The sequence below is a fragment of the Electrona antarctica genome (genome assembly GCF_951216825.1).
Source record: "Electrona antarctica genome assembly, chromosome: 3".
Lineage (NCBI taxonomy): Eukaryota > Metazoa > Chordata > Actinopteri > Myctophiformes > Myctophidae > Electrona > Electrona antarctica.
This window is the reverse complement of record NC_136808.1, coordinates 48,505,418-48,520,163: the sequence shown is the minus strand read 5'-3', so window position 1 is coordinate 48,520,163 and position 14,746 is coordinate 48,505,418. Positions and strand designations below refer to the sequence as shown.

Below are 14,746 nucleotides of genomic sequence, written 5' to 3'. Positions count from 1 at the left end.
CAACAAAAGGTTTTCTTTTCTTTTAGCTAAGATTTTTTCCTTTTGCTTATTTTTTCCCTTGCGTTTCCTTTGTTTTCTATCACACTTTTTCTTATTTTAATTAAAATATATTCATTCTATTTACAACTTCATGAGAAATCTTGTAGTTCATTTTCTTCATTTAACCCCGAACCTTTTTATTAGAAGAGGCCCACTCAATTACACCTTACTAACTGTCCCAAACCCTAACCACAGGAAGCCACGGCCCACGGGTGATTCCTAACCCGCAGCACGGATTAGTTGTAACCTGCCACACATGTCGGGGGGCCACGGTGATTTTTAACCCGCAGCATGGCTGAGTCTTAACCTGTCACACAGGACTGACTAACGGGATGTCCGACTTGTCCCCCCCTGCTACTTTGCCCTGGATTCATTGCATATTCTGGGACAAATGGAACATACCAGTAACCAGAATTAAAGCTTAAGACAAGCGTTTATTGGTGGTGCTTCAGGCTCCTGTACGCCTGGTTCCGGATCCCTGTTGACACTATACACTCTCCCCATTCCTGGGAGTTTGCGATACCGCTGTTAACACTTTACTTGAGACACTAGTTGTTCTGAGCCTAAAGATCAACAGCTGCCTCTCTGCTACCTCAACACCAGTCTCTACCGTAAGTTCAACATCTTTCACAACTGCTGTTGCAATTACTTCCGTCTCCCCAGCAACCTGACTTGCTACAACCTTAGCTTCTTCGGTGACCTATAATGCTTTCCTGAATGTGTGTGAAGTATCAAACCCCTGTTTGACGGTCAGTATCAAACCCCTGTTTGACGGTCAGTATCAAACCCCTGTTTGACGGTCATTGCCACATGACTCATGGTACCAAATTTGGTGAAAGATATATATGACATTCCTGCAAAACATAGTGACATAGCATTTGTAGTGTCCCCTGTGGGTGGAAGTGAAATCACTTTAGGCTCTGTGTTTAGAGGCAAAATTAGATCTGATGCTGTGGTTGAGTGAATGATTTGTGGCCTTTTTGTAAAACAAAAAAAATCAATCTCCCGCAGACTTTGTAAGGCATAGCGAGTCGAAATGGTATATAGGATAAATCCGATACATGTTGATCCACAAAATGGTGGAAAGGTTGGGGTGATTCAAGGAATCCAGAGGAAAACGATGTTTGATTGTCAAGAATGATAGGCCAAAACGTGAGGCATAGGAAGAATCAAGGTTCTTCCTTGGTGTACTAGGAATGTGCGTGCTATGTTTTGTCCTGTATCCGAGATTATCTGTCTACAGACGGACGGACGGATGGGCCTAAGGACACAGATGGACAGACGGGCCTACAGGGACAGACGGGCCTATGGACACAGACAGACGGACGGGTGAAAACTTTATCTCTACCTCCCAGCCTTTCAGCCTGGCAGAGATGATAATCAGCATAATGGTAAACAACTCTGCAGAGGCTGATATTGGCAACATTATGGGTGTTATCAAGGGCCAGTCACTTTGTGTTTTTGATTTCTGATGGAAGCTGGTTTAGTCCTTGTCTGGTTTAGTCCTTGTAGACGCTTGACTGTTTGCATCAGTAGAACCAAAGTATGTAGTTCTGGTAGATATCCAACATCCCATTGTTCTGGTTGACATCCAGACTCTGATACAGTGGAGACAGAGATGTCCTCTTGGTGCTACCCTGATTTGGTTACCGTGGTAACCAAACCAGCTGATATTAGTCTGAAGAATAAATTGCATGTTACAAGAATATTGTGGTATATAGATTTATGTGAGTACCTCGGAAGAGGTTTGTACGGTGTTGCTCTATTGGAGCCATATCTGTGCCAGATTTCCGAGCCTGATCTGTGCCAGTGTCATACATCAGTGGTTCCCAAAGTGGGCTCCGGAGACCCCCAGGGGTTCTTGAGGGAGTTCCAGGGGGTCCCCAGCTAAATGATAGTTTGGAACCAAATGGACCATTATGAGTCTGTAACTCAGAGTGTACAAATGGACCATACGGTTTGGACCATACGGTTCCAAACGGTACCATACGGTTCCAAATGGAACCGTATGGTTCCATTTGTACACTCTCAGTATTAAATCAACATTGATTTTACAATATAAATTGGGGGTCCCAGAGATAGAAATACCATTAAATGGGGGTCCGTAGACTAATGCACGTCAAACTGGGTATCCTTGAAATTAAACGGGTTGAGAATCACTGATAGAGCCGTCAAAATCTTCTCTTATGGGGGTCTCTGGCATATTATTTTCAAATGGGGGTCCGCAGGGCTAATTAGTGTCAATTTGGGGGTCCTTGACATGAAAAAGTTTGGGAATCACTGTCATACGTCATAGAAACGTCATAGACAACTGCCACATGAAGTCCTGTTTACAGCGTGCCTTTGCAGAAGGCTAGCTATAGATGACATGTCTTATATAAGACTGTGTGTATACTGTATGGGGTGCTGTTGGGTATGTTGCTACAGTACATTTGCACTTAATGTAGACGTTGCAGTCCTTTACCCATCCCATGTATTAGGAGCAGTGGATGCCATTCAATATTTAATATACTTAATATTTAAGAATTGCTATACCTTTAACATAATTATGTAGTACTAGTAGTCTTAGTTTCTAACATTTTAAAACCCACTGTAATGACCTTACAGTAGACTTGTGATGCTACATGATCATGTAACATAAGTTCAACATTTCTCTAAAGTTCAGCAAGGTATGCTAATAAATGTACCATCCCTTTATTTCAGAGCGATGGTACACGAGTCGGAGTTACACACTTCTTGGTGCGTTCTTTTTCAATACACAAGTCTCTTCACCACAAATAACGGTTCTACAAGCTCACAACACGTCACGTTGTGAGCTTGTAGATCGGCTATTTGGGGCGAATGTCCCCCCCCCCAGATATAGAGATGCTGGGGTTCAAGTGGTTAAATGGCAAGTAATAGTTATTTTCAATTTGTCTAATGGAAACAGATATTCTCTCAGGTTTTCCTCGTGACATACTGCATCTTAGAGGGAAAGATTCACATATTTGCGTAGCGTTATATGACATAAGATCTAGTTCTAAAAACTAACAATGTCATTCAGGGGTGTCGTGGACGATGAAGTTATTTACAGGGCTTACCTGATAGTCAGGGGATATTAATAAAATCTGGGAATACATTTCTTAGCAAGAATTTTCTTCACCAATGTGTTTGTAAGGGCGTCCGTCTACTAACATATCCCACATTGGTTTCTATTCAACCACCCTAGAGGATTTTTTGTCATCAACAACCAATATACAAAATGTTCTAAATTTCATTATACTTTAAGTAGCATGTGACGTGTCAAACTAGGAGGTTTTCATGATTCTGAAAGCATTCCAAGCATTAGTTTTTAGCCACTTGCCCAAATGTGCTGACCTCATCACGTTTGTGACGACGGCTATGGCTGGTTTTAGCCCAAGGAGTGTTTTTCGTGCAAAACACGTCACATGCTAAAGCATAATGAAATTTAGAACATTTTGCTTATATTAGTTGTTGATGGTACCCCAACTTTCAGCAGCTGTCAAACATTCCCCTAGGGTGGTTGAATAGAAACCAATGTGGGATATGTTAGTAGACACCTTTAACACATTGGTTTCTTGCTAAGAAATGTATTCCCAGATTTGACATTATTCTGATAATATTCCCTGACTATGAGCCAAAAAGGTATGAGAACCATTGGTTTAGATGAAAGCACCAAAGAGCCAGAACATCTGGTGGATGCAATTTAAGGTGCAGACCTAGTATTTTACAGAGACTAATTTGGTCAAATTGAATGTGGTTTCGCAAAAGCACAAAATTAATAAATAGCCTATGTTTTCCCTGAAATTAATTTTATGTCAGTGGATTTTACCATGAGAAAATGTATACAATAACAAGGGATAATGTATAGGCTTACAGAGAGTCACGCATCATAGGGTAAAGAAATCCAAACCGGGCATTGATCTTGATACAGTCAGTTAAAAATAAACCCTGACCAGTCCTGAAAATAAACCCAACTGAAGTGTACACCCTGAAGTGTAAACACTGATGCCGTTAAAAGAAAATGTTGTATACTTTGCCATTGTTTTACTCTTTTAACTGCTTGCTTGTGTTTTATTGCTATTTTTATGTTCTGCCCTGCAGCACTTTGAACTGCATTTATGTATGAAAGCTATATAAATGCTATATAAATAAAGTTTATTATTAATATTATAAGTTTCCAATATTCCTTCTGCATGATACATTGACTTCATACATTTTGCCAATATTCACTTTGATCTTTCCATTGATGTGAAGACATACATAGGCCTATCACTAACTCATGTCATGTCATGGAGTTGTGTGTGTGTGTGTGTGTGTGTGTGTGTGTGTGTGTGTGTGTGTGTGTGTGTGTGTGTGTGTGTGTGTGTGTGTGTGTGTGTGTGTGTGTGTGTGTGTGTGTGTGTGTGTGTGTGTGTGTGTGTGTGTGTGTGTGTGTGTGTGTGTGTGTGTGTGTGTGTGTGTGTGTGTGTGTGTCAGAGAGATGTGTGTGTGTCAGAGAGATGTGTGTGTGTCAGAGAGATGTGTGTGTGTCAGAGAGATGGAGAGAGAGAGAGCGAGAGAATGTCAAGTGGGGTCAAGTGGTTAAACCAGTATTTAGGCCAGTAGGCTGCAGTGACAGTCTCTCATCTGATACAGTAGACCACCAGATCACTGCATGAAACGGTTAATCTATAGCGCTGAGTTTAATCGAGCGGAAAGGAATCTTCGCACGCGATGCTAATCCCTTGTGTGTGTGTGTGTGTGTGTGTGTGTGTGTGTGTGTGCGTGTGTAAATATTGATATTAGTGACTGACTGATGCAATCTAAACAAACATCTGATAGCTAAGAGGCCATTTGAGTGATGGGTTGAATGTTGGTGGCATGTATTGCATAGCCAGTTATTATTATAGCGTCCTAACGGTCTCAACTGAACTCAGCTATTTTGTAGTGTGCGTGCGTGCAAGAAGGACTTTGTACCGAATATAAGACGAATCTGATTATAAGACGACCCACATTTTTCAAGACTCATTTGTGGGAAAAGAACATTGAATGTCAAATTGTCTAGTCCCCGATTATAATACTACCCTGTTTTTTTTAAGGATATTTCCATTGGAAAAGTCTTATATTCAGGCCAATAGGGTATATTTTCACAGCTATTTTGCAACACATTTGGAATTGGATGACAAAGTAATTAAGGCGTTATTAATGAAAACAACATAAAAAGTTGAAAATTGGAGATACAAGGTTTCTGTCAACGATATTGTGTGCTGTGTCATGCACTATGCTTCTCAGCTGTGTGGGGTTTTGTTTTAGTTGCAACTTTATGCCAGTCGATAGTGCCACTGCACCGTATACTATAAACCTAAATAGTTTTTTTTTTACAGAGACAGCTCTGCTGGTTGCCTGTGTATGTAGTGTTGTTTATGTGTTATCACATTTGTAAATCAGAATGCAGCTAAAAACTGAAAAATACAATGTCCGTCTATCTGGACACACACACACACACACACACACACACACACACACACACACACACACACACCTTGTGTGTGTGTGTGTGTGTGTGTGTGTGTGTGTGTGTAAATATTGATATTAGTGACCACTCAAAACAATTGAGTGGTGGGTTGAATGTTGGTGGCATGTATTGCATAGCCAGACCAGTTATTATTATAGCGTCCTAATGGTCTCAACTGAACTCAGCTATTTTGTAGTGTGCGTGCAAGGAGGACTTTCCTGGCAAAGTAGGGCAGCGGTGGCCGAACGGTTTGCGGATGGGTCTTGATACCGGAAGGTCGCCAGTTCGAATCCCCGGACCGGCACGTTAAAATTACCACCGCTGAAGTGCCCTTGAGCAAGGCATTGAACCCCTACCATGAAATGTTCTATGAGCAGGGTGTGGCTGTAAACAAGCATCTCGAGCTTAGTCCACTTCCCTGGGTAAACAAAGAACTTTGCTTTGCTTACCACCCAGATCATATTGGTAGTATATCAGTATCACAGACCCCATGCTGCGTTTGTGATTCTTGTTGACCAACTTTGTTCTGCCATTGGCACAGATGGGCAGTAGCTTATTTGAAATAGGCCTACATGTAGGCTACTTGAAATACGTATTTCTGTATTTTAAAATACTATTTTAAGAAAATATGTATCTTCTGTATTTAAAATTACAGAAAATACAATTTGCCTACAATGTAAAAATGCATGTATTTCAAATATGCTACTGCTACTGCCCATCTCTGGCCACTGGGCCTTGACTCCACTGTCATCACTACAGTACGTGTCGTGTGTGTCCATAAATTAATCCTGGTCTATATTAGCTTAATGTAAAAAAAAAAAAAAAAAAAGCTAAAAGTAAAAAAAAAAAAAAGTTCTAAAATGTCAAAACAACTTCGGAATATTAACTGAATTATTTAAAGAAACCTATATATAAAATGTAACACTTGTTTTCTACAGTAGCCTATATGCCTATACACACTGTATTTATGCAGCCCATGCAGCTCCCGGGCCACAGCCATAGGTATGCATACTGTACATTTTAATTTAGACTGTACTACGTGCGACACCTGCTTACGTTACGGCGAAGCATAAATCATGCCCCAGTTCATACCCGGACGCGTCGGTCGGTGAATCATTTGATTATATATCATTTTCCCTCATTTCGCCGCGCGTTCACGCACGGCCAATGCGCGGTCCCGCTGATCCAGCAGGGCTGCACGCTGCAGGCAGGCCAGCAGCTGCAGAGACAGAACAGAACAACGAAGGAAGGAACGGAGCGGAGCACTGCGGTGAGGTGACTAGAGCCGTCTGCATGGGGGAAGAACCGACGCTTCACTGGACTGACTTCTGCACGAAAAGAGGGTAATGCTTGTATTTGTAAAGAAAGAGGAACCAAAAGCCACCCTGCACGGACCGGTGCTTTATCCCGGGGACCAACTGCAACGAATTTAGCAGATTGAATAGAAATGTACTGTAACTGAAGTGTGCCGATGATTTGTGGCGTGCGCGGCGCGCCTCCGCTCGGTGGTCCACGGCGTGAAGAAGAGCGCCTGGCTGTCATCGGCGTCGCTGCTGCTCTGCAGATCCTGTCTGTCTGTCTGCACTCTGCGTCTGCGGTGATAAACAACAGCCAGAGTTATGGTGGGGCAGGCAGGGGTTCATTTATCAGTTTACATATGATATGACGCCTGAACCGCGAGGGACTGTCCTCCTTTTGCGTGTTTTCCTCGCCCAATATATGGCTTAATGTAAACGACCGAACTGAAATGAGATCGATGGTGTGGGGTTTGTTTTCTGAAACTATAAACCAGGTGGTTTCGCAGACAACAGTGCGCGGTGTTTCTTATCTTGGCAGTTGTGGAGAGTCTGGACTCTGGAGACGAACCGGCCCGGGAGCGTATCATGGGCTATAGATGGACAGGCTACTGTATTTCCATGAGGATTCAATGGTTAGTGTTCTTGGAATCAAAATGGACAGCCAGCCCCGGTGTGTGAAACATCGCATGGAAACGCGACTAGTTGCCCGTCAACCTCACACAGACATGTCACTGGAGAAGGGTCTGCACAGGCTGCAGGTGGAACTGTTACTGTAGTGTAGTGTAGTAGGCTACTGGGTTACAGAATTATCTTTTACATCCCTTGTTACCATAGTTAAAAGTAACCTTTAAACACTACAGCCTTCTTTTGTAGCATATCTTGATGTTTTTGTGGATGTTGATATTGTGTCCTTTTTTGTGATATATAATAACTTAGATACCGGTATTCTTTCTTTTGTAATAACAACCTTATTGGTTAAGCTGTTCCATCCATTTTGGTTTTAGGTTTCGCTGACAATGTTTAAAATATAGAGGGGTAAATTTCACATTGTTGTGGCAGAAGTATTCCACAGTGTCTTATGGGCTCTTAATTGTATGTCTGTTTACTGACACTGATATCTCCTGTTGATCCTTGCTTGGATGTCATAGAAACGTGGGTGTGGCTGATCACAGACACTACAACTAAACACTCAGCCAGATACAATACTTTGTCGTGAACAAGCTCATTCTGTTTGTTTGACCAATCTTTCATTCACCCCCCTTTGTGTTTTTTTAAACCTGCAGGACCTGCTTTCAGAGGCTTCTACAGTATAAAAAACAGGAATTTCTACTCAGCAGCTGGAAAGGCAGCACTTGATCCATGTAAACTTCACTGGAGAAGGGACAGGTGGAGGCAAAGCAGTACACATTTAAGTTTTCAGTGAATGATCCTTGAAAACCTCCATGGACACGGTGAGAGAATGGGAGACGATAGAGGAACATAATAGCAACACAGAGGACCTCTGGATAGAGACATTGAACCTTGAACCTTTTATCTGTGTGGGGGATGTGGAACCCAGGACTACCCATCTGATGAGAAAAGTACCAGCTTGTGTCTGTGGAGAGAAACTAAAGTCTCATTTTAAAATGGGTAACAACTTAATACTATTTTTGGTTTTCAAGATCCACAAAGGGTAACGTTACTGGAAATACAGTGTGATTTGATTTGTCCTGGATGTTTGTATACGTCTGTCTCCTCCGCCATCGCTGCAAACATGGACTCCATCAGCTCCACTAGGACATACTGCAGTCATCAACCGATGCCATCTAAAGAGCTCTGAGCTAACGGCTGCCTGGATGGAGATATGCGACTGTGACCTGCAGTTTATCTTTCTGTATTCGAGAAATGTCTGAAGGGAGGATGCCTGCGTGCTTTGGAAGAGCGGATCCGAGGGACGGGTCGTCCATATGTACAGAGATTTGCAGACGTGTGTCACCGCTCTGCTCCTTCCTCCTCTCCCTCTTTCTTCTCCTCTCCTCCGCCGGTTCTCCCGCTCTGTCCATCCTCGTGGAAACGGTCGAGAGCCACAGTGAGTTCACGTGTGAGCCCATCAGACTCAGGATGTGCCAGGACCTACCCTACAACACCACCTTCATGCCCAACCTGCTCAACCATTATGACCAGCAGACGGCCGCACTGGCGATGGAGGTAGGCTGCGTGTGTGCGTGCGTGCGTGCGTGCGTGCGTGCGTGCGTGCGTGCGTGCGTGCGTGCGTGCGTGCGTGCGTGACTACTAACAGTGTCCTAAATGTATATGTGCTCGATTTATTGAACTTGCAGCAGCTGACTGTTTTCTGCACATTAGTCAAATAGGGGAGACCAACCACATAGTTATAACTCTTACATCTCCTGTGACATTACTGAGAGGTCACTGCAGTTCAACTGAAAGTTCATGCTTTACTACAGTGGATGAGAAAGGCTAATCATGTTACAGCAAAAAGGCTGCATGCACTTCATGTACATATTCTACAGTATTGTACTGTTCTACTGTGCCGTCGCTCCACCCTTTCTGACACTGACTTTATTATTCTCACATTTGTACTGGCTGCTCATTGACTCATTAGACAGATGCTACCTACCAGTATGTTAGTTTAGATAGAGTAGAGTAGATGATGGGGTAACATAATCATTTTAGTAGATTATTACATCTAGGAAAGGCAGTGGGCCTGGCAGTCACAAACCTGTAGGTTACTTACTGTGATCCTAAAAACTCATAATCACTACAAACTTGTCTGGTTATCCCTGCAGTTACTTTATGGCATAATGATTGTTCTCTTTCCACTGTAAATCCTGCAACACTTCCCTGTTGTTGGTTGATAAATGTGCATACTGTCTTTGCACTTTGTCAGCCACTCTGGATAAGAGCCTACATTGTAAATTGATACGTAAATTGTACTGTAGTTAGCGCGGATGTTTTTGTTTTATCACAAATGCATACAGGCATGTGACATTATATCCTCATGCAAAATATACAGTTACAATATTATTGTCGAGCTGAGGTTTAGAGGTATTTGTTTTACTAATTTCAAATCTGAAATATGTATTTGCAAAGTATTTAATAATACCATCCATGAATGCTTATTGATCAAATACTGGATGTCCCCAAATTATCTCAATACATGTAATGATGATAATTATTGTTGACAAACCTATGAGTAAGCAGGCTGCAAGAAAGGGAGGAAGGTGTGCATTTTGATGCAGACCTCCTTCTTTGAAGACCAAGTGAAGGGTTCAGAATGATGAAGACCAAGTGAAGGGTTCAGAATGATTTGAAGACCAAGTGAAGGGTTCAGAATGATGAAGACCAAGTGAAGGGTTCAGAATGATGAAGACCAAGTGAAGGGTTCAGAATGATGAAGACCAAGTGAAGGGTTCAGAATGATGAAGACCAAGTGAAGGGTTCAGAATGATTTTTACAACTCAGAAAGATGGAAGTACCGGTAATTTAAAAAGTACATTTTGATCTTTTGACGAGAGTTGTACATTTTATATTCCCTCACTTGGACTTTCAGTGCTCTTTACTCTGGTACTTCAAAATGTGACTGCTAAGATTATTATTGGTTCTGGGAGTCATATCACCCCTGTGCTGGTGGCCTTACATTGTTTCCAAATTAGTCTATGTATCAGCTTAACATTATACTAACATTTTAGGCATTACATGGCGTGGCTCTGAAGGATATTATTGATCTTTTGACCACTTAACTTATTGTGTACTAAACTTTAAGGGGTAATTCAGACCACTACAAATTTCTCCATAACTTTCTAATGCTTAATTTATGCCCTCGGACTCTGTATGATGGCGTTATGTGGTGAAAATAGCAGATGCAAGGTCACATTGTGTCGCATGATGAGATTGTCTGTTTTCAGCATGCGATACCGCTGTACGCCGAAATATCAATTGGGCTTAAAAAACAATTTGGTCTTTGCCTGAACTAGATTTAAGACCCAAAGTATGGGTCCTGCTAGTCGTGCCAAGCTGGTGACCATGTTTGATTGAGCCTTTGGACTCGGGGTGTCCTCAGCATCTGGAAAGACATGCAGGTTGAGTTTAAGGCCATAGCTCAGCTCCTTTATCCATCTTAAAACATTTGTTTTAAAACTATCTTTAATGTTTGAAGCCAATGCCATGTCTTGATTTCTGTTTTTAATTGTTTCCAACTTTTATTTTGTTTAAAGCACCTGGTAACGTAGTTAGGGAAGGTGTACAAATAGGGTTTATTTATTATTTAAGCAAAACACAAATGACACAATAATACAAACTTACTGTAAGCAAAACGGCTACAGACCTTAGCTTTCAACGTCTTGAGGTACATTTTTTAATTAATCACCCCAAAGGGATTAAGTGCTTCAGTCCAGTTTAATGATTTTCTTGGAGCCGAAGAAACATGAATTTTATTTCAAATTAAAAAGACAACTTAAGTAGCCTGGCTGGGAGTAGCCCAATCATCAATACATTATTTAATATACAGGAATTGGTCTAGTAGGTATTGGTGCAGGGAATCTATAAATGAGAAAAGACTTAAGAGGATGTCTGCACACCATTTTATTTGCTCCCAGCATGTTTTACCATGCAAGACCAAATCTCATCATAAATGTACAGACTGCAGAGAGATCAGAACCCGGCTTAACCCATTTAGACCTCAGGACGATTCTACAAATGTCTTCTAAATCCTGACAGTTTTCTGAAAAACCCATGTTTCTATGTCAGTTGTTCTTAAACATTGTCATGTCAAGGACCCCCAAAAATATATGTAATTGGCCGCCGACCCCCATTGGTTAAAAAATAGCAGACCTACAAGCTCGTAGTGAGGCACTCTCGGTGCCGTGCTATGAGCTTGTAGATCTGCTATTTTTCAATAGCTAAAGTATAACAATGCTTAAAACAAAAGGGGTTCCCGCCCAAAATGTGTTAAGGCTGTAAAACGGTATCCTTTTCTCATTCACTTGTTCACTTGTCATTCACTTTGTTTATGTTTTATCCTGCACCTGTTGTACGTTTTCAGATGTGCGCCTTTTGATGAATTACCATGTTTGTTGTTCTTGCTTACTGTAAATCGCTCTGGATTAAGACCGTCTGCTAAATGCCTAAATTGTAATGCAACTAACTACTGAGTCTGACACATAATGCTCTCACAACAGGGCCATGTCCAATGCATTGGACAATGCAAAACCTACTCTTATCTATGTACCATCTTATAAAGCAAGATATTCACCAATGCCAATGGAAAGATCTAGGCACAAACGGATACAGAAAAACACATTTAAATATTTGTACTGAAGGCTTATGCATCACATCACGAGAACACTCAGTCAGGACTCTGAGTCTTGACTCAGAGTCCTGGCTGAGTGTTCTCGTGACCACGGTAAAATAAGCAAAACTAGAAAAAGTGCCCCTCGGGGCACAGGTTTCCACCAGGCCAGGTCAGGTTGTGGCCTCCTGGTGGCGCTATAACCTCGGGGCACAGGTCTCCACCAGGCCAGGTCAGGTTGTGGCCTCCTGGTGGCGCTAGAATGGGCCAATGTGAAAAGGGTGCCATTTGTTCTTACGCCTTTGATGGCAATGGGATGATTTGAGGCATTTTGTTCCAAAAATGTGTTTTGCAAAAATCCACCTGTTGGTGGCACTATAACAGGCCAATGTGATATGGGATATATTCCTCAGCCTAGTAGGAAAGTGCGTGAAAGATTTCACATAAATTGCACGCTGCGTTCATGATTTGAGACTTTTCGTTCAAAACGGGCCAATCCTGCAAACTTCGAAAGCCAATGTTAGCCAATTAGGATGGAATATGAAATATCGGACAGACCCCTCTTGAGCGCATGACTATAGAGATGGTGTGTAACGATTTGCAGGATCTTTGGACAAAATCTGGAGGAGTAATATAAAAAAAAAGTGTTTTACAAAAGTCAGCCTCCTGGTGGCGCTCTAAAAGGCAGATGTGAACAATGCAGGTCAAAGGTTTGTCCTTGGCCTGTAGAGAGTGTGCATGCAACATTTTACCACACACTCTCTCCATGCCTTCAGCCTGGTGGAGACAATAAGCTACCGGTATTCCTGTGAATAGTCGAGGCTGTCCTCTATTCACCTGGTTCTCCATCTACTGCCAGTCGCGTGTATATGGACGGATTATCAGAATAAGGCACCAACTGTGTACTCTTGTTGTCATAATTTTGAGACCGGTTCAATGGTTCATGGCCTTTAGTTTAATCTCATCTGTTAATCTCTATATTTGGCTGTCTGTTGTTTACTGTAGTGAAGCATAAACTACATAAAACCATTTGCACGGAGGGTGTTGGAGAGGGATGGGCGTGAGTGGGTCACTGAACCAAGGTGCTCTCTGAGTGGTTCAGACAAACAGCACAATAAGGTGTTCTGTGATTGGCTAAGAGCTACACATGTTTCTCAGCGCTATAGAGAACATTGCTTTTCCAGGTAGTGAATAATAAGGTGCTATGTTACACACACACACACACACACACACACACACACACACACACACACACACACACACACACACACACACACACACACACACACACACACACACACACACACACTATCCATCCTTCTCACGTTTCTGCTCTCCACCTTCTTTGTGAAGAAGGGAGAGAGAGGCACAAGGACTCATGTTGGGTATAGAAGGGCGTTGCTTGGTAACCAGAGCAGTACAATGATGCTAGTAGCAACGTCACAGAGGCTACCGTTTTACTATTTAATTTTTTTTAACACTTAGGTTCATTTTTAATGAGATAACGTGGTTCCAGGCCAAACCCGCCGACAGATGGGTGGTGTATGTGTGGTAGATGTGTGTGTGTGTGTGTGTGTGTGTGTATGTGGGGGGGGGGTGTATGTGTGGTAGATGTGTGTGTGTGTGTGTGTGTGTGTGTGTGTGTGTGTGTGTGTGTGTGTGTGTGTGTGTGTGTGTGTGTGTGTGTGTGTGTGTGTGTGTGTGTGTGTGTGTGTGTGTGTGTGTGTGGCGGGGGGTGTATGGGTGGGGTGGGAGGTGTATGGGTGGTGCTGTTGACCAGCCTCTTGGCATTCCTGTCGGTCGAGGTTTCAAGGTTTTTAAACTGACTTGTTTACAATGCAACTGTTGCAACATAAAGGGTCATTCTTGTACTTAGAGCTACCTCAACATCGTGGATTAATCAAATAAAAATCACACCCGTGTGAAGTGAGGGGCGCTCTTATCATCTTACACCATCGAGGAGGTGATTAGGTGATGTAATGATGATGTAAAACAAACAGTGTCAAAACAAACATTAAATTCTCTTTATTGTTAATGGCATTTAATGTTTGTGTCAGGGACAAGATGACATAAATTTTCCCTTCATTGTCAATGGCGTTTTTTAAAAACAAACAATGTCTCTTCATTGTCAATGGTGTTTTTGAAACAAACATTGAACTAAACACAAACATTAAACCTGTATATAGGAGGGGCTAGCGCCCCTCAAAAATGAATGAATAAATAAGTTAAAACGATAGTGTAATAATAACAAATAAACATAGTAGTAATAGTACATTACATAGCTATTTATAGTAATTGAGAGATTAACACACATTGAGAGACAGGCACAAGGAAAGGCAGATAGAGAAAGAGAGGGACAGATAAAGAGAGAGGAAGATTGTGTGGGTGTGGTGTGGTGCGTGCGTGCGTGCGTGCGTGCGTGCGTGCGCGCACGCATGCCTACATTAAGTTGACATTGGCATCAGTAAGTCTGGATGTTGGATGTATATTATAGCGGTGGCTTAACTCATGTTGTGCCTGCAGTACAGCAGTAAGCTTATCATTGTGGGATAAAAATGGCTCTCAGATAAATTCTATGCACAGCTGTCGATGGCTGTTTAATATCAGATGAACTTGGACGAGGCC

At 42.1% G+C, this 14,746-nt stretch overlaps 1 protein-coding gene across 2 annotated transcripts in view; it reads left to right on the top strand.

Annotated features, from left to right (window-relative positions):
* The first annotated feature begins 6,785 nt into the window (after positions 1-6,785).
* LOC306920401 (frizzled-3-like) overlaps positions 6,786-14,746 on the top strand; it is a 43,138-nt gene continuing 35,177 nt past the window's right edge. The window contains exons 1-2 of one of the 2 annotated variants that reach the window (XM_079497143.1): positions 6,786-6,879; positions 8,118-9,021. In XM_079497143.1, the coding sequence (XP_079353269.1) occupies positions 8,719-9,021 (303 nt within the window). In that variant the 5' untranslated portion in view covers positions 6,786-6,879; positions 8,118-8,718. Of the gene's footprint in view, positions 6,880-7,335; positions 7,467-8,117; positions 9,022-14,746 lie in introns of those variants that run through there. The other variant, XM_079497142.1, reaches the window with a different exon arrangement.